At 38.9% G+C, this 20,146-nt stretch overlaps 2 protein-coding genes across 8 annotated transcripts in view; one reads left to right on the forward strand and one right to left on the reverse strand.

The window, feature by feature from the left end:
- The window catches only part of ATXN7 (ataxin 7), a 146,886-nt gene extending 134,929 nt beyond the window's left edge, over positions 1-11,957 (forward strand). For all 7 annotated transcript variants that reach the window (XM_042455863.1, XM_042455861.1, XM_042455865.1 and 4 more), the window contains 6 exons: positions 1,647-1,729; positions 3,442-3,707; positions 5,719-5,917; positions 6,371-6,492; positions 7,060-8,011; positions 9,423-11,957. In XM_042455863.1, coding sequence (XP_042311797.1) covers positions 1,647-1,729; positions 3,442-3,707; positions 5,719-5,917; positions 6,371-6,492; positions 7,060-8,011; positions 9,423-9,440 — 1,640 coding nt within the window. In that variant the 3' untranslated portion in view covers positions 9,441-11,957. The remainder of the gene's footprint in view (positions 1-1,646; positions 1,730-3,441; positions 3,708-5,718; positions 5,918-6,370; positions 6,493-7,059; positions 8,012-9,422) is intronic.
- A 5,451-nt stretch (positions 11,958-17,408) lies between these two features.
- Positions 17,409-20,146, reverse strand: part of PSMD6 (proteasome 26S subunit, non-ATPase 6) — a 13,973-nt gene continuing 11,235 nt past the window's right edge. Inside the window, exons 6-7 of the mRNA XM_042447450.1 lie at positions 18,217-18,329; positions 17,409-17,512 (exon numbers count right to left, since the gene is read on the reverse strand). Coding sequence (XP_042303384.1) covers positions 17,416-17,512; positions 18,217-18,329 — 210 coding nt within the window. The 3' untranslated portion in view covers positions 17,409-17,415. The remainder of the gene's footprint in view (positions 17,513-18,216; positions 18,330-20,146) is intronic.

Here is a 20,146-nt window from a genome sequence, read left to right on the forward strand (position 1 = left end):
ATGATCTGCTTCTGTAAGTTTTGTAACTGCTGCATTTTGCAGTAACTACATCTTCTGTGTCGTCTTAAGAGGGCAGCCCGGCACAGTCCATTGCAGTAGTTTAACCAGGAGGTTACTAACATGTGATGAAGTTGCCCCTATCCAGGAATGACTGTAGCTGGCAGACCAGTCAAAACTGGTCCCACTCACTTCAAACCACATAGTCCACTTGGGTCTCAAGGTTAAGTTATAAAAAATGTTCCCAAGTTGGGCACTGTTCCTTCAGTCAGAGGAGTTTAGCCTAATCCAGGGCACATTGCTTACCCAATTCCCAGATCTATGAACCACCAGTTAACAGAGTCTCCATCTTGTCAGCATTCACCTTTGGTTTTTTATGGGTTTTTGGGGCTATGTGGCCATGTTCTAGAAGCTTTTCTTCCTGACATTTCGCCAACATCTGTGGTTGGCATCTTCAGAAAAGCATTCACCTTTATTGGCCTAATCTAGTCTAGCATCCAGGGAGCAGTTTAGCACCTGAGCAGCCCCAGCACCAACAACAACAAGGAAAAGAAGAGCTGAATATCATCTCCATACTGATGGTATCTCACCCCAGAACTCCTAATGACATCACCCAGGATCTTCGTGTAGATCCTGAAGAGCATTTTCCTCATGCAAGAAGTAGCCTAAAAACAGCACACATCATTTGATCTTGCTTTGTGGTTTTTAATTTCAAAGTTTTGATGTGACAAGCTCTGAATGTTGTCTTACTGCTTTGACTCTGGGAGTGCTCTGTTCAGAATTGAAGAAAATCACACAATCCATTGTATTATCTATGTATTCAGAGGTTTCTTTGGGTCACTGAAACTTTTTGTGGAATACATTCTTCAGATTTTGCCAGTCGTAGACATACAAAGATGAAACAAAAAAACATTTTATATCCAAATGTTATATCTGCTGCCTTCATTTTCTATATTTCTCAGAGCCAGGGGTGTAACAGACTCACACTGAACTTAAATATTATTTGAAACTATAGTACAGTACCCATGTAATTGTAATCATTCTTATGCCCAAGATCTAATAGCATGATTCTGCATCGGACACCAATGGATTCAGAACTTTCTTCCCAACGTCCTGGTATAGCCCTCTAAGATTCCAAAAACCTGTTCCAGAGAGTTTTGCAGCATCCAGAGCAGGCTTTCAAAGTGTACAGAGGTCTGCAAGTGGGAGTGGAAACCAAGTGCACTATTGGCTATTTTTTAATGGAAAGATAATAAGACCTCCATATTTCACATTTGAAAGCAATTTTGAGTTTAGTTACACCTGCCAATAGATATATCTTGTTCACAGAAGCATTCCCAGGCACTGTGTAATTATCTATCTGATATTTTATTGGATAGTAAATGTTGTTTTTAATTGTTGCCTACTTATTTAACCAATTCTATTTTATATTATTACCTATTGTTTTATTTTGTAGATTGTACGCTGTTGGCAGGTTTCATTTTTATTGATTTGATCATTTGTATGTACAGCGCTGTGTACATTTACAGTGCTATAAAAATAAACTATAATAATAATAATAATAATAATAGTAATAATAGTAATAATAGTAATAATAATGTATTATGTTTTTTAACAGACTGTATATTATAATTGTGTTCCTTTCACAGAGAGAGAATTTGACCCTGATATCTATTGTGGCGTCATTGACTTAGAAACCAAGAAACCCTGTACTAGGTCTTTGACATGCAAGGTAGGATGCTTTCCTGATGAACAATTTTTTAAAAAAAATATCAGGACAGAGAAGTCAAAAATTCACCCAAACAACCCCAAAAGCAACATATGATATGGTTAAATAGAAGCTAAAAAGCAACATATGATATGGTTAAATAGAAGCTAATAAGAAGGGCAGCAAAATCTCCTGGTAGCAACAAGAAATTCAGAATTTTCATTAAAGTGTATTCAGACTGTGCATATGCTTCTATTGAGAGCCCAGGTGGAACACCACAAACGTCCTCTTCTCTCACTGTCTCTCTCTTTGAAATGATTGGGGCAGCCAAGAGACTTAATGTAATAACAATCTTATTTAGGTATGGTTTCCGTGAAATGGAAGCAAGCAATTCTGATATAGGGATTTCTATTATAAAACAAAATATGAAATGAGAATAATTTAGGTAATTTGGGAAATAATCTTATATCCAAATATGGCCTCAGCCAACTTACCAGACTTTTTTTTCTCATTTATTATGTGAGATAATGTACAACTAAGAGATTGTGACTAGGATTGAATAGTATGCTTCATGCATATTGCCTTTTAACTTTATAGTATTTTTAACTGCACCATGTATCTATGTGAGAGCTGGACAGTGAAGGAAGCAGACAGAAAGAAAATCAACTCACTTGAAATGTGGTGCTGGAGAAGAGTACTTAGGATACCATGGACAGCCAAGAAAGCAAACAAATGGGTTCTTGAACAGATCCAACCAGGGCTCTCCTTGGAAGCTAAAATGATCAAGTTGAGACTATCATACTTTGGCCACATAATGAGAAGGCACAGATCACTAGAAAAAACATTAGTGCTAGGAAAGGTTGAGGGTAGAAGAAAGAGAGGAAGACCACAAACCAGACAGATAGACTCCATCAGGGGGTTTATGGGCAGGGGCTTGCAGGATCTGGGCAAGGAGGTGGAGGATAGGGTTGCCATGAGTCGGAAGCGACTCGAGGGCAGCTAACAACAACAAGCAGAAGAACAAAATAACCCTTCCATGACTGTGCATGACTGCTGTATTGTCAGCAGAGGGAGCACCAGCCAGTTTAATGTATTTGCAAAGTGTATTCTGTGTGCCTAAAGGGGTATTAATGACATTAAATAATGATGTTAAAATAATTCTGTTGACTGAGTCCTGGTTTTAGGAATTTCACAACTTTTAGGAATTTGGAAACATGATGGAATATTAATTCTCGGCTAGTCTTGTAGTACATATAGCTTAATACCAGATGTACTAAATTTGATTTATCATGGGATGAAAAGCTCCACTGGGATAGTATTTTATGAACTGAATGCTCCCTTTTAATAGCTGTCAAATGTCAGAAGCAAGGATAGCACATGCCCTTCACAGGTCTTTTCTGATAGTTTAACATGTCACTGCAGGCCAGTTCACATATTTTGGATAGATGGAACTCTAATAGGCATTAAAGTCTCTGTTTCCATGTCCACACTATTCTTTCTTCAGTCCAATCCTGAACTCTGAGGAATAGACAGGAGTTCCTCCCTGGTCAGTTCCTTCTTCCTTCTAGCATTAATTCCAAATTCCAGTTTGACCTAAAGGACTTTGTAAGAAGCTACATTACATGCCTTGGTTTTGCCCCTGGCCTCATAAGACTTCCAGGCCTTTGTAGATACTGAATGATTATTTTCTACAATCTCGCTTCAACTTGGAGTAATCTCAGTTCATTGATTTACAGACACATTCCCTAACTCAACGGAGAGCTGTGCAGGGTCGGAGAAAGCGATTTGATTTATTACTCGCTGAGCACAAAAGCAAAACCAGGGAAAAAGAATTACTCCGCCATTTGGATCATCATCAGCAGATGCCCCCTCTCAGGGAACCACATCCCTCACCTTCAAGAACTTCCCAGGAGCTGCACCAAAATTCTCATGGAGTTATTCCTACAGAATCAAAGCCTTTAGTACCTAATAAACCCAAACCTCATACCCCCAGTCTTCCAAGGTAAATACAATCTGAATATTAGAATTCTGGTAAACAAACACAAGCGAAGAATGACATTTTGCATCATGAGTTGTGAAAATGTTTGTCTAGTCTGTCAAGTAGCACCAATTCTTCCACTGATAGTGCTTTTGCCACCACTACTTGCATTGGTCCTTATTTCAACATTATCATCCCTCTGGAGATAATTACATACAGCAAACAAAGTGTTTTGTAGCTGTTATCATTCTTTAGTTGATGGTCTAATTGAAAAGTGAAATTTGCACTTTTGCGATGCAGTGAGATTATTTTATAACCCTCAGATTCCAAACTGCCTCCCAACCATGTACTGACCAGGCCCAGCGCTTGGTTCCTGGGGTCAGGCATTCCCACAAAGCCCATGTTAGATCTGAGCTGACTTGCTTGTTACACTTGGCAGAATAACAGGTCAATAAAGTGTAATTAACACTTAGATGTTTTCAAAATGAATAAGAACATATGAGCCATATTGAATCAGATCAAAGGTCTATCTAGTCCAGTGTTCTAGTCGCACAGTGGTGAAGCAATTATCTATGGGAAGCCCACAAGCGGGATATTGGTGCAAAAGTACTGTTCTTTTTGTGTTCATTGAGAAGCATGCTGTCTACAGTATTGGATGTAATATATAAACATGCTGATTAGATACAGGTCATTGTGACCTATTCTACAACTGGAAAACATGAGTGCATTAATATAGCACAGGCTGAAGACTGAAAATATTGACAAGAGCTTGGTCATCATTCTGTCTAGTATGTTCTGAATTGTGGACCAGAAATGACCACATAAAGGAGTAAAATACTTTGTGCAGTCAGCCTTCTTTTGGATTTTTTTCAGCAATAAACACACTGTAGTTGCCCTTTTGTGCAACTTGCTTAAAAGAAATTTGAGGAAAGACTGTTAGTAGTTGTGCTAAGGAAGAAAGGATCATAGTTGTGAGAGGCTTAAGTATTTTCCAGTTTATAGCTGATTGACAAGATTTTTTTCACCTATTTTCTACATAATGTAGAACCTCTTGTAGGTTTTTTTTTAATTGTAAAAACGAATATTAAAATTTGCCAGCCTTTTTATCTCTAAAAGTGTTAACATATTTTAGAAGATATTTGTTTGTGTATTTTCAGATTTTTCAGATTTTGGACAATACATACTTCTTTCACTCTGGCCCTTTTCCTTATTACTTAGTTCATAATTCCAGCGTTTTTTCAAGAAATGTAGGGCAGTGTACATAGACCTGGCTTATATGTACCATAGACCTTTGAGGCAGGCAGGCAGGCAGAGAAGGTGTTATATTTTTGAGTTTGAATCCTGGCCTCTCTAATCTTTACCACTTTACAAATTTTGCTTGAAAAGAAATGGTTAGAGAAACTACAGCATCACAGTCCCTGTTAGCACTGTTGTAAAAGAGTCTGGGTTGGGAATGGGATTTTATCTTGTTCACTTGATTGTTTCACTTTAATGTCACCTTTTATCCATGGAGCTCAAGGCAAGGTAGCATACATAGTCTCCCTTTTCATTTAGCCTTGTAATAATCTTCTCAGGTAGGTTAGCCCGAGAATGAGTGACTGATCCAAGGTTGTCTATTGAGATAAGTTGAGATGCAAACATAGGTGTCTAGGTCTAATGCTCTGACCATTGCCTTGGTGCTAGTTCTCTCTTAATCAGTGTGACTGTTGCCTTTGTCTTGTAAAATGAGAGATCTCTCTCTTTCTGTACTACACTTTTTTATGAAAGGTTGTCTTGACTGAGTACTTGTCTTGAACCTAGTAAAACCATGTTTATTTCTGACTGGTGTTGGTTTAATTTGCTCCTGTTAGCTCATATTCTGTGAATTTCATGTTGCACAAATAAAACCATAGTACACTGCCATATTCAGTTGTCTATGAAAGATTTTCGGTATGATAGAAGGATGTGTGCAAAAATGCATTTAATAGTATATTTAAGCAACATTGTATATTGGCCTGCAATTTTTCACTTTTATTTGTTGATTCCTCTTATGAAGGCCTCCAGGCTGTCCAGCCCAACAGAGTGGGAATGCCCCTAGTGAGTCTCTGTCAGTCCATGAATCTCCACAGGCTCCCCTGCCTGCCACTGAGCCAGCATCTCGGTTATCCAGTGATGAGGGAGAATGTGATGAAAAAGAAGAGCCACTTGAAAAACTGGATTGTCTTTATTCAGATCATCATCCTCAACCAGCTGCTGTATGTTCCTAGTTGAATTTTCTGAGAGATGGCTTTGTTTTCTAAATTTGTGATTACAGTTTAATTTTATTGTGTAGAAGGAGAAACAACAAAATGCACCTATGGATTTGGATTTAAAATACGTTTCTAATTACAGAGCATTGGGATTGGTCATGGTTGCTGTAGTATGACAACAGAAGCTACCAAGCTCTAGTAAACAGATTGAAAATGAGATAGCAGGCTAGTTGCACTGATACAGAGGCACATGTGCCCTGCGTGCTACAAATGGATGTTCTTTCTTGTATTATAATGACACATAATCAGGCTTATGACTTTGTCAGTGCATTTGGGGTTTGTTTTTGTTTTGTTTTTTTTCAACTATCATGTTTACCTTTGATTCATTTATATTTGCTGAAATGATGCTTTCAATTAAGAAAATCACTAAAATGAATGTTCCTCCCCCTCATCCCCCAGTTTTGCACATTTGGTAGTCGACAAATTGGAAGAGGTTACTACGTGTTTGACAGACGATGGAACCATATCCGATGTGCACTTAACGTCATGGTGGACAAGCATCTTAACTCACAGATGTGGAAGTAAGTAGAAACTGAAGAGATTTCAGTGTGTCTCATTGTCAAATGTTGTTGCTCACATACTCAAAGAGTGAGCAAGGAAAATTTGCTTTCATTTGCTGCTCAAGAGAGCAAACAAACATTTTTGAAAGAACTGAAATTATCTATGATTTTGTGGGATCTATATCTGGTATTGTGGTTGTTTCTACGAAACCTAGGTGTTAAATTGTTTATTTTCTAGAATTGTTTCTTGTCCATTTCTTTTCAACCTGAAAACATATCAGAATTCCCTACAACAAGCAATTGATAGAAAGGAGCTGATTCGGAAAGACCTGAATGCTATTTGGTTGCTTCAAACCTCAGGACATAGGATATTTATCAAGGATGCTGGCACCCTGAAAAGAGGAAAGCACAGATAAGCTACGTTGCTCTGCCAGGGGTCCTTAGCTGGCCCTGAGGGGTTGCATAGAGAAAGAGCTTTGTTTATGTGAATACATCCTGTGTTTCTTTTTAGGGCCTTGTAGTTAAGATACTTGGCTTCATAACATAATTATCTGCAAACGGCACTCTTTTTCTCCCTTTGCCCTCCAGGAAAATTCCTCCAGCAACAAGTAACAGTGCATCTGTACATGCTCCACACCGGACAAGCTCAACGCCTGTGTCCCAATACGGTGCCAGCACAACAGGTTTCCACCAACCCACCACAGCTATGTCTCCACCAGTACTTGTGTCTCCTTCCTGTTTATCTCTTAGTGGTAAATCAGTACCATCTCATGGGACTACGCTAAATGCCAACCCTGCTAGTTTTGGTGCAGCAGAACCTGCCTGCAGTATGCAATCAAGACAAGTGTCTACGTCCCCTTCGACACCTCCAGTGCTTTCCTCAGTACCTTCACCTCTGTCCAGCAAACCTCAGAAATTGAAATCCAGCAAGTCTTTTAAGCCTAAGGAACCTTCCGCTAGCAGCACCAACTGTAACAGTACCAGTAGCAACAGCAGTAGCGGCAGCTCAGGAAAGAAACGTAAAAACAGTTCTGTGCTGCCAGCACCTTCTTCTCATTCCACAGAGTCCTTTAGGAAAAACTGTGTGGTTAACTCTGGAAACTCTGGGGCTTCTTATCACTCACCTGTGATGTCTTCATCCCACAGTGTTGGCCTCAATTGTATGACTAGTAAAGCTAACTCTGTTAGCCTCAAACATGACCAATCAGGGAGGGGCCCTCCAAGTGGGAGCCCTGCAGAATCGATTAAAAGAATGAGCGTGATGGTGAACAGTGGCGATTCCACCCTCTCATTGGGGCCGTTCATTCACCAGTCCAGCGAACTGAGTGTTAACTCGCACAGCGGGTTTTCACATTCACATCCTTCCCTAGATAAATTAATAGGAAAGAAAAGAAAGTGCTCGCCTGGTTCAAGCAGCATAAACAGCAGCAGCAAAGCAAACAAGGTTGCCAAATTGCCACCAGTGAACAACATTCACACAAAACACACTGGTGCAATCCCAGGGACACAAGGACTGATGAACAATTCTGTCCTTCATCAGGTATGAAATTTTATTTAAGTCAAACCCATTGTTATTGCTGTTGTGTGCCTTCAAGTCGTTTTCAACTTATGGCGACCCTAACACAACCCTATCATGGGGTTTTCTTGGCAAGATTTGTTCAGAGGAGGTTTGCCATTGCCTTTCCCTGAGTCTGAGAGCATGTGACTTGCCAAGGTCACCCTGTGGGTTTCCTGGCAGAATTGCGAATTGAAACTTGGGCTCCAGAATCGTAGCCCAACACTCAAACCATTACACTACACTGGCTCTCAAGTCAATCTATATACAGATGAATTTGTTATTGCTGGACAATTCCTGTTCTAAATGCTGCTCATATTTATATTTGTCTTGCTTGAAAAAATGATGATGGGTATCTTGATTGTCTCTATTATGTGTTGGAGGACTTTTGGGAAATTAAAATGCAACTGTTATTTCACAACCTTTCTTTCACAATGAATGTGGTTGCATTTCATAATTTATTCTCTTCCAACTTTTGAGATTGGGATTGAGTAGGAAATAGCATGTTCTGTTAGGGATTAAGAGCATATCCTGCAGGGCTTCCCTCCAACTCAGGAAAGGCAAAGATAGCTGTGTACCTGTGGATTTTTTTGTTCTCTCAGCCAGCAGCAGATAATCCATGGGCTCTGAATCAAACACCAGCAGTTTAAAACAGGTCAGATGTGTCTCTGAAATCAACTCAGGTGTGTGTTATCTAAATATATCATGCATTTAAATTTAACAACCACATATATTCTACTTGTCAAAAGCAAAAATGTTGCTGATGATTAGTTTGGAAAACAGTAAAAATGAACAAATGGAGGATGGCTTCTAGGCCAGTGGGTAAGATTCATCAATGGAATATAGTCGTGCTATTCCTCAATAAGTTTATTAATCTTTTAGAGGCTATTAGGACTTTGGTAACTGCCTGCATTCCTTCATGACTCACAAGAACAGGTCAGAGGGTTTCTTTCTGCTTTTTGTGCCTTCAGGTTACCTGTCACTTTATGGTGATCCCATGAATTTCATAGGGTATTCTTAGGCAAGATGTACTCAGAGGTGGTTTTGCCAGTTGCTGAAATATAGTCTATAGCACCTGGTGTTCATTGGTGGCCTACCATCCAGGTACTAACCAGGGCTGACCCTGCTAAGTGTTCAAGATCAGATAGAATCTGAGGCCTTCAGGGTATTTAGGCCTTGCAACACAGAGCTCTCTAAAAATATTATTGATGGTAATCTAATGGGAATAAAACAGTTCACTCTCCTAAACAAAGGGTTTGGCTGTTACAAGTGTCACTGGATTTTGCTAAATTATATGTTTAGTATCCAAGATTAGATCACTGAGTATGGCTGAACCTCTTCATGTATTTATTTATTTATCTGTTTCTTTTTTCCTTTCCCTCCATTTGTGTAAAAGCCAAAGGCTCGTCCCTAACAGTTGACAGTACCGTGATAGAACTGGATTATTTTCACTACACGTGGAAAAAAACTCCATCTGGAAATTCTGGACTCCAAGATGCCTTTTTGAGTTCTCCCAGCTTCCCGCGGTCCTCAGGTGTGGAAATCTACTGGACTGTCACCCAATCAAGGAGTTTCCCTGAAGCCATGTCTGTAGCAGCGAAGCTTGGAAATGGACACTAGATTGCTGTCCAGCCACAGGATTGTTCCTATCAGTGTTACCCGTGGTCTGGACATCTTGCTACAAATCCCTGTCAGATTTTTACTTACAGGAATACATCATCTTGCCACTATTTGGTCTAGATTGGTTGGGCTAAGCAAAGTTTGGGGAAGAACATTACTGTGGACTTGTTTTTCTTTTCTTCTGATGGTGTCATAGGCATAACTAACTGCCATTTTGACACTGTCCAATGAAAAAAACCCTCAAGAAGGGGGCACAATGTGTTAGGCACAATAAAAAAAGAAGAAGAAGCCCTCAAGAAGGGAATATGGCTTTAGTGTTTTATAGTAATGTTCCTTGATTGGAATGCAAAAATAGCACAATTTAGAAACAATTTACCCAGCATTTGGGGATAAAAATGATTTGGGATAAGAAGCTGTCAGGAGTTCTAAAAAACAAACACATGCTCTCCCCCCCCCCCCCCTTTTTTTTTCCTCTGAGTGATGTGGCCATCACCCAAAAAGAAAAGCAGGTTTTAATTTAAAGAAAAAAAATAACATGGTACAGAATAATTGTATGGGCAGCACCCACCAAGCATAGCTGCTTAAAATCCTTTGTTCATTCCAGGGGAGCCTGGGGAGGGAGGGCCCTCTGAAAGTCCCATGGAAATGAACGGAGGCTGCCAGTGGCATTGTTTGGAGGAGGGCTGTGCCTGCTTGATTTTAAACAAAATTGCTTTAATTTTAAAATGTACATCAACCACTTTCAAATTCAGGATGGTGAATGACCTCTAAAACTATTCCCAAAGAAAACATTTCTTGACCTATACTGTATGCCATAAGCCTTTGTTGTTTGGAGTAAGTGAAGGAGAAACTAGAAAATGCCAATTGAAGTCGGTTGTAGCATCCAACCTTTTCAGGTGGGCACAGGGGATAAAAAACTGAAACATAAATGTACAAAACTGAAACAAAGTGTAAGACACTGAATTCTCAGTGATTCTTTTTTTTTCCTCCCTAGAAATACTTTGCAGTACGTTGATATTATATACCAATTTCTAAACTCCATGTTCAGATTTTTTCTGATGACTGCATTAAGTGCCAGTTCAAATTCTGAGCTCAGTGTTATATTGAACCCTTTGTGTCGCCATCCTGAACACAATAGGGGAGTGTTTTTAAACATGTTATCTGATTCCAGATTTTAACCCCACAAGAAACTTTTTAGGGGAGGGATCAAAACTTAGAAGGGCTTTAATATTATCCATTGATCTGGTTATTTCCAGCAGTAGTGAATCTTGAAATACAACATAGAATGTTAAAACCTTTTATATGAAGGAAAGAGCAAAAAGTATAAATCCAAACAAACCATAAGGTATAATCCATGAGGAGCTTTCCTAGTGCAAATATATATGTATTAAAAAACCACCTGCAATCCATTTAATGGAGTGTGTTGGATTGTGAGTTCAGACAGCCATTTCCTCCCCAGTGAGTTTATTTGTGCAGCAATCAACTGAGGCAAGATGGAGGACACCAGCTAGCTATGGGCTTGGTTCAGCCCCTCCAAGCCCTTGGTAATCATGTGGCCAAAAGGTTAACTATCTGAGGAAGAAGAGTGGTTGTCTGAATCACATGAACAGCGCTCATGCAGGAGTAGCTCTCAAAGGATGTGCCTGTAGACTTCTGCCTTAAAAGGGCCACCAGATCTTGCTGAGATTAGACAATCTGAGCCTACCTTGTTGATGCAGCCCAGCCTTTCTCCCTACAATGGTGGCAAATTGCACATCAGGGATCCTAAAGCCACCACGAGCAGCAACTCCTTGGGGTTTTTTGTTTGTTGAATTTTAACTATTGACGTTTCCAAATCGACGTGAAATTTGCTACTGAATTACTAAAACACCGTGAAGCAACAAGACTCTATGCAGACAACTCTAAAGCCTTGAAATTACAAAAGATCATGTGTTGTTTTTAAGAAAAGGAAAAAAAAGTACTTTCAATGGTGATGATTATGCAAATATTTAAAATGATTGCATACTGGGGGGCGGGGAAGTTTTAAGCGAACCCCTCAGTTTATAGATGATTCTGTAAAATTTTAAAACCAATTGTTAATTGGCTTATTTGGGGAGTGGGAGGGTACAACCAAAGTAATGCATCTGCTCCTGCAGAGAGAAAATCAACACAGGCGCCATCCCATGTGTTGGGTATTTTCAATCACAAGTGCAATTTGGTTTTGATAGATTTACCTTTGAAGGTCAACAAATTTTTCATAAGTTAAAACTTTAGTGGCTTTAAGTACTCAAAAACGTGTTTGTTTTATAAATAAAATGCTCTGAAAAGATCACAGCAAGTCCCAGGCTCCTTGAAAGACATGTAGATCTCTATGGAAAGTCTAGTAGTTAACCACTGTGTTTAATTTAAATGGGTTGAAGCCTTGGACCCAATTCCCACTGTGAATGTCTGCATTACAAAGCCATGTTGAAAGGATGGGAAATTCATAGAAACACAGCCATGCTCTTGCACAAAGCCCAGATGGTGCATTCTGTGGTGGAAGCAGGTATGTAAAAGACATTCCAGGGAGGAATTGTGTTCTGTACTTGTCTGTAATGGCTTATAATTTTAAAATTTGCCATGAATAGAACTAGAGGACGTCTTAATTTATGCCTGCCCTCACAGTGTAGACTTGCTTAACTATTACACAAACAATATTCCATTTGGGGAGCTTAGTAATAAATGGAATTATTGTTTTTGAAGCTTTTAATGTCTGACAACATTCTTACTGTATATAATTAAGGAAATTTCAAATTTAATTTATCTTGCAAGATTTGCAGTGGCTGGGTTGTTTCTTAGAAAGATTTTGGTATTAATTTAAGATACAGTTTTTATAGTCTTTCCAGCTTCTCATTATGACTCCTGCAGTTTTCTTAACCTAAAAAAATGTTGCAATGATGAACAAAGAATTATATGAAATAATGAAACCCATACTTTTGTATCTTTATTTTGGAATTTCTTGTTCTATTATAAATATTGAAGTATCCCTATTTCAGAAGACATATTTTGTTAATTGATTGTACATATTTAAATATGTATTTTTGCACAGGTCTTTTTTTCTTATATCCAGTTTTGGTACAATTGAAAATCATCTAGTATTTATTAATTAAAAAGAAAAAAAGCAAATACCCTTTTTTATCATTTGAAGTGGTTCACTGCCAAGCCAATAGCTAACATGCCTATTTACAGTTTTTAAGGGATGTCTCTGCTTTGGGAAGTGGGGAAAGCTGTGTCCCTTTTTTAATGTCTTGGGAGTTGCTGGATACAAAGGAAGGCTCCGACGTTGCAGCCCTGTGCCCACAGGTGCCACTCTTCTAAGTGGCGAGGCTGTGGGGCATTTGGTTGCATACTGTTAGCCTGCTCTCGTATACACAACATTGCTTACAGTTGCCTGAGTCCCAAAAGACAACCTTTAGTTGTGACACACTGCTTTTTTTTCTTTCTTTTTGGCATTCGTTTGTATGTGTATGCGTGTGTGTTTGTGTGTGTGCCCACATGCGTGCACCTTTGTGTGAGTCTTTACATGGTTTCAGACTAATGGAAAAACTGAAAGTGCCTGATTTATATATCTAGATTTTAAGCTTGGACTGTTTTTTAGACAGCTTCTCCTTTAAAGACTTGAATGTTCTGTTGAATTAAAATAATGGAGCTTGCTTTTCCCACCTACATATGACTTTCCAATAATGAGGGAGAGAGGATGCATGGGAATAATAAAAAGTAAAGCAAAGCAAAGCAGTAGATCAGTCTGAAGCAAGTCCCCAGTTCATAAATAATGCCAAAGGTTCTGGAGATATATTCAGTGAAAAAAATTTGAATAACTGTTCCTCTGTTTCTGTCAGCTAGAACTTTAGATACAGAATGTTATAATTATTTTGTATTATGGAGGAAAAAAGTTACCTCTCAAAAGCAATTTTGCAGACTACCAACACTAGCCACCAACAACCTCTGTCTATAAACTTCACGGGAAATGAACAGGGTTCTGCAAAGGCACAATTTCCTGTTCATTCTAGTGAGGAATGGGAGAGGTTCGCAGTAAGCTTGTGTTCCTAGTGTGATTTCAACCCATCATCTTCCGGTAAGTTGTCTTCCGGCAAGAGTTACTATTGCCAAGGATTCTTTTGTTTCTGTTTGTCTCTTGGGTAATGGGGAATTGTATGGTGAAGGGGATTGGACTTGAAAAGATTGTTTTGCTTTCCTTCGGCAGAAAACCTGTTATTTTAACTGCTTTGTGCAAAATATCTTACTTTTTATGAAAGGTGATTATTATTATTATTGTTATTATTTTTTAATGAGCACTACATAATGTCAATGAGAATGTAGGCCATGGAAGCTTCTTGTTTTTGGAGTTGAGCCTGGCTCCACAGAGAGGGGTGGGGAAGCAATCTCCTGTGTAAAATGTGTGAATAGTTTGATAATTTGTATACATATTCAAGAGCATCTGCTCAGAGCTGAACTTTTGTGTTGGCTGCTGTATAGTACATGAACAAATGTCATGGGGTAGAAAAAAAATTACTTTGGATATTTAAAAAAGAAGATAAATATATAGTCTATTTGTTTTGTAACAAGTTTCTGTAAATAAAATAATTTATACTATTTATAAGAAAAAAGTTGTGCTTTTGCTTCATGACCAGGAAATTAACTTGTTGAATAAACAAGATGTGACTTAAAGCAATAAAATAATTAGGATGTCTTTATGCACAGTATGTTTCTGCTTCATAATGACAACCAAGAATGTCTGAAGGAGGGGACTTAGCTTCTGTCTGCAAATGAATGCAATGTGAAGCAGGTTTGAGTGTCTCCTTAAGACTGTTTCTGAGATGAACAGCAAGGATCATATGTAGACCTTGTAGCATCTTTGAGACTACTTCTTCGGTTAGTCTCAAAGGTGCTACAAGGTCTCCCTACATACTAATTCTGTAGACTAACACGGCTATATCTTGAATTCAACCAGCAAGGATCATAGTTTAGGCTCAAGATAGAGGTTACGATACCTAATGGTGTGTCTTAAGTATTTTAGCCTTCTGTAAGCATTAGATTACCTGTCATATGTGATCATGTGGTAAGGTAGAAAGGAGTTTGTGATATTAACATGAGTTCATAGCCACCCCATCTCCATAGAGTCTAGAGGGTTCAGGGAGGCAATTGGCTTTTCTGCATTTCTGGTAGCCTCCCATGAAGGGAAAAATGGCTTTATGACATTCACTTGAGTTCTTTGAAACTGGGAAACCAGAGTTGTTCAAGTACACTGACCCAGATTTTGGAAGTGGGGAAATAATTTTTCACAAGTATCCTTCAGTTCACTATGAAATAGTTTCTCCCACATTTCTGTACTATCCCTCCTCTTCAGTTCTCTATTTATAGCAGAGGATTTGGGCAGCATTTTAAGTGGCAACTAATAAACAAGCCCCCAAATTTAGTGCCTTCCGCCATTATGTTAAGCTGGATCTGTGTTTCACTCATTTAGGCACACCATAAAACTTATCATACAGAAAGCAGTGATTGGATAGTTCAGATTAAAAATATTTGCTCATTCTTTTAGCACACCAGGAGGCCTGTAACCATTGAAACAAAAGGTTTGCTTAAGACAATGATGGAATTATTCATGTTTTGTTTCCTCAGTATGTCATAATGGGTGGAATAGATTTTTAAGACAATATAATGGGATGCAGTAACTTAGTGGTTAAGACGCCAATTCTGATCGTCGAAAGACTGGAAGATTAGCAGTTTGAGGCCTGAGTGCTACATGATGGGTTGAGCTCTCGTCACTAGTCCCAGCTTCTGCCAACCTAGCAGTTCGAAAGCATAGGTACCACTTCGGTGGAAAGGTAACAGCATTCAGTGCAGACATGCTGGCCACATGACTACTGGAGTCATCTTCGGACAACGCTGGCTCTTCAGCTTAGTAACGGATGAGCACCGCTCCCTATAGTCGGTTACAACTACCGGTAACCATTCCATCAACACAGTGTTGTCACTGCATTCCTCATTCAGCAGATTGTACAAGGTGACCTCCAAGAGCCATTCAATGTTTTGAACTATAAATTTGCCAAAAGAGAGCTTCCTCACAAAGAGATCAGTTACAGGTACACCTTATGTGGTCTTCTATCAAGTGCATCTCTTTAGGACACACATCTAATACACAGTGTGTTACAAGCATTGCCCCACAAGATAAGCTTCTTAGCTTTAATTAGAAATTGTAGCTCAGTGTTTCCCGAACTTTGGTTCTCCAGGTGTTTGGGACTACAACTTCTAGTCCAAAACATTTGAAGGTCCAAAGTTTGGGAAACACAGGATTAGCTTAATTACTTGGAAGCTAACACACCTTCCCTATGTTTCCTTCAGACATGAGGGGTTAAAGTGCAGAGCAGGTCTGATCCAGCATGTGTACGCAGCTTTCTCACACTCGTGTTAGATGCACTTTTTAAACTTTTTGTGCATCTCATCTGCCATCTGCTGGTAATTCATTAAAATAATTTGTTCTGGAACTGCTTTCCACATCCTACATCAGTTCTTTGGTTTTGGTTGTTTAGTCGGCCCTTTTTATACACGGATTCAAGCATCCACGGTTTGAAAATTTTAAAAAATATGTAAATTTCAAATATTAAACCTTGATTTTCCATTTTTTAAGGGGCACCATTTTGCTATGTCATGATATTTAATGGGACTTGAGCATCCACCGATTTTGTTATCCATGGGGTATCTTGGAAACAAAGATAACTGCGTATAACTGTATTAGTATCTTGAACTGTTCTTTGCTATCTATCTTCTGGCTCCCAGTGTTTTCACACACCCGTCTTTTTTGGCAACTCAAGTCAGCAACTTATCAAAGCAACATATTTCTTTTTGTATGATTAATTGTCCAGGGTCACTGGCTACAACAGCATTTCTTTTTTTAAGCAGTATTTTATTTTGAAATAATTGAAATTGCTATGTCCCACAGAGCACTAGAAAAAAGTTACAGTATGACCCCAGTATCTACAGCAGATATGTTCCTGGATTTACCACAGAAATGCGAAAGCACGGATAATAGTGAATGCTGTTGAAATGAATGAGTTCTGGGTGAATTTGACCATAGAGTTGCACTGGAGGACCTAGAGATTCCTACAGGGAATATTTTTTTTCAGCTGTCGATAAGTGAAGCCATGTGTACTGGTCCTGCAGATACAGGGGCATATGTAGGGCTTTTATGTTGAACTGCAACTCCTAATGTTCTTTCCCACTGGCAATGCTTGTTGGGGCTGCTGTGCTTGCTATTGTTATTGCTGGGAATTGCAGTTCAACATCTAGAGGGCCACATAATTCCCACCCCTTTATGAAGTATTCCTATATATGCCTGTTTACAGTTCAGTGAGATTTATCCCCAGTTTAATGTGTACAATATCAGACCTTCAGTCAGCTTACAAGTTCTCTCTCACAGCATCACTAACTGTCTCTGGTGAAAAAGCTTTAAATAAAAATGCATTAGACACTAAGCTTTAAATAGCTCATTAATGCAACCCTCTCCCCCAAAACAAAAACAAAGAAACAAGTCAACTGTATTCCACATTTAATAAATGAAGTTGATCTGAAAACATGAACGGAACATTTATACAGTTCTGCTGTTTACACCATGAAATAGCCTGTAAAATTCCTACCTACGCCATGGCTGCCATTTTCTTAGCTATAGAATAACAAGTTATACAATGATAATTATTTGCAAAACTGTTCTTGTATGCATTCGTCTTTTCCTCTTTTTTTTTTTTTAAAAAAAGTTACATATTAATTACTCTAGAAAGCTTCTGAACTCTGTTTAGCAGCAAATCTCCTTTTTTTATTGTTTCTTGGTACTGCCAGTTCTTGCTGTCAGGCCTACAGATGGGAAGGAAAAGAGAATTTAGAAATCATTCTACATCACTGGCTTTCAAACTATGTTCTAGTGTTCCACAGTAAGCAAGCAAGAATGGCATACAGGTTTCTTTCAAAGGTAGCTGGTTCACAAGTATCTTTTCCTGCAAAATGCAGACAGCATCCATGTATTTTAAATAATACACTTGTTTTGGGCTGCATCTACACTGCAGAATTAATACAGTTTGACACCACTTTAACTGCCATGGATTCTTGTGATTGTAGTTTTGTGAGATATTTGGTCTTCTCCATCAGACAGCTCTGGTGATACAACTACAAATCACGGGATACTATAGGACAGAGCCATGTGGTGTCAAACTATATTAATTTTGCAGTGTGGCAAAATTAAGTAGTAAACTACTAAGTACACTTCAGAAAATGCCCAAGTTTTCTGAGGAGTGTATGATGTGAGGGTTACCTAAGGAACGTTAAACACACACTGTTCCTTATAATGCCAATCATACAAAGGATATTTAAAGCTGGAGCTCAGGAACATAGGCATAAATCACCATCCACTCCCAAGCTAAGGCTTCCACCCAAGTACTGTGTCAGTACCTGCTCAAAACAGCTAGACAGAGGCTGGCAGGCATTTGACACCAGAATCTATATATGTTTCCTAGTAACTATCACATATTGTCCCCAAATGCAGTAAGAAACTTGACTGGTACCTGTTGGTTTCTACTATTTCGTTGACTTTGTCTATTTTGCAGTGTAATCTCCCAGCAGCAATAAATCTTGAAAGCTCCCTGTTTTCAAAAGAAAAAAAAACTGCATTAGTGTCCTAAAGCATCTATTTTTCAACCACATGTTTTAGGACTTCTCTTGGTTATGGTAAGGGAGGAATTTCCCTTTGAATGAACTTGCCATGGTGACATTTTATAGCCATGCTAGTAGGCTGCTCAAAACTGAAGCAACTGCACAATAAAATGCTAATCTGTTTATTGTTATCAAATTCAGGCACTGCAATTAGCAAATCACGACAGGATAAAGGCAGCTTCTGAGGTGCTGCTCATAACCCCTGTTCAGCTTTGGGCTGCATCAGTGTATGGATGTGCCATAGTTACTTGGTATTATAAACCAAGCTATATAGGGAGAATGGCACATGCTATATAGACTATGGCATGTCATAATCATAGCAGAAAAGGGCCTGATCCAATCAGGGATACCATTACCTTAAGTCAGAATATGATGAATAACTAAAAATACAACACAACCATCTTTAATGAGGCCCAGAAAATCAGAGGCAGTCAGATAAAACTGGTTAAAAACTTTACCAATACAAATTTTAAAAGAATTAAAATCATTTCATTTACACATTATACAAACACATTTAAAACAGCTCAACATGCTGGTGACAATTAACTCCCATTTGTGGACTACCCAGTCCTAGACCAGCAATGTCCAAACTCTAGATTTGGACTTCAGCTCCCAGAAGCCTCGGTCACCTTGGCCAAAGGTTTGGGATTTTGGGAGCTGAAGTACAAAACAGCAGCTGAGGGCCAGACTTCGGACATCACTGACCTAGACTACTTTGGTGTGGTTATGTAACCATTACTGTATTGGTTGGCATCTCCTTTCAGTAAATTCCACCTACAGTGGTGCCTCGGGTTACGAAATTAATTCGTTCCGCGGCTAATTTCGTAACCCGAAAAACCTTCGTAACCCGAATTGCCATAGGCGCTAATGGGGAAAAAAGCCGCGGCTCCGCCGCGGCTCCATTTAAACAGCGCCGGCGTTTTTTCGTAACCCGAAAAAACGTTCGTAACCCGAAACAATAAATCCCTATGGGATTTTTTCGTATCCCGAAAAATTCGTAAGCTGGGTAATTCGTATCCCGAGGTACCACTGTACTAAAAAGTGGTGTTTATCATATCGTGAACCTTTTACCCACACTCCACCAGCATGAGAATACATTTATCCCATGAAAGCAATGGAAGAGAAACTGGTTTCTTTTGCACTACACACCCACCACTTTAGCTGTCACAGCGACAACCTACAGAATCCTATGGTTTGCACTTCAATAAGGCACTAGAGATCTCTGACAGAGAATTCTAAATACCTCCCCAACCTACAAATTTCTGGATCCAGTAAGATCGAACTATGACAATTAAAGCAGTATTGAAATACAATAAATACATAGTGTGAAAAAAATCACCTGCTGAAGGCACTTCACAGCATCAATAACAAAACAGACCTAGATTTTTAGACTCCCCTCCATAATTGAAGTTATATACACAGCCCAAATGCATTTTTTGCATCGGACACTGGAATGGTAATTTTGGTCCAAGAACAAAATGGTTGCTGTTTTGCAGCAAATCACTGTACCAGTTAGACCGTTCACACTACCAACACTAAAAATTAGCCAGTGTGCAACAACAAGATAATGTTAGTTTTTATGTTTTATATAAGAAAAATAAAATATTTGTGAAGCAGTGATTAAATGCAAGTTAGTACACTGTAATAGTGTAAAAAGTTTCAGGCAAACAGGGAAATGGACAAGGCACCCACATCGCTTAATGCAGTCCTACGCCACAAAATGAGATGTGCCTTCTTTAATGAAATCCCCACAGGTACCCAACTCAGCCATCTTTTCTTGGA

Source organism: Sceloporus undulatus, chromosome 2, assembly GCF_019175285.1.
Source record: "Sceloporus undulatus isolate JIND9_A2432 ecotype Alabama chromosome 2, SceUnd_v1.1, whole genome shotgun sequence".
Taxonomy (NCBI): domain Eukaryota; kingdom Metazoa; phylum Chordata; class Lepidosauria; order Squamata; family Phrynosomatidae; genus Sceloporus; species Sceloporus undulatus.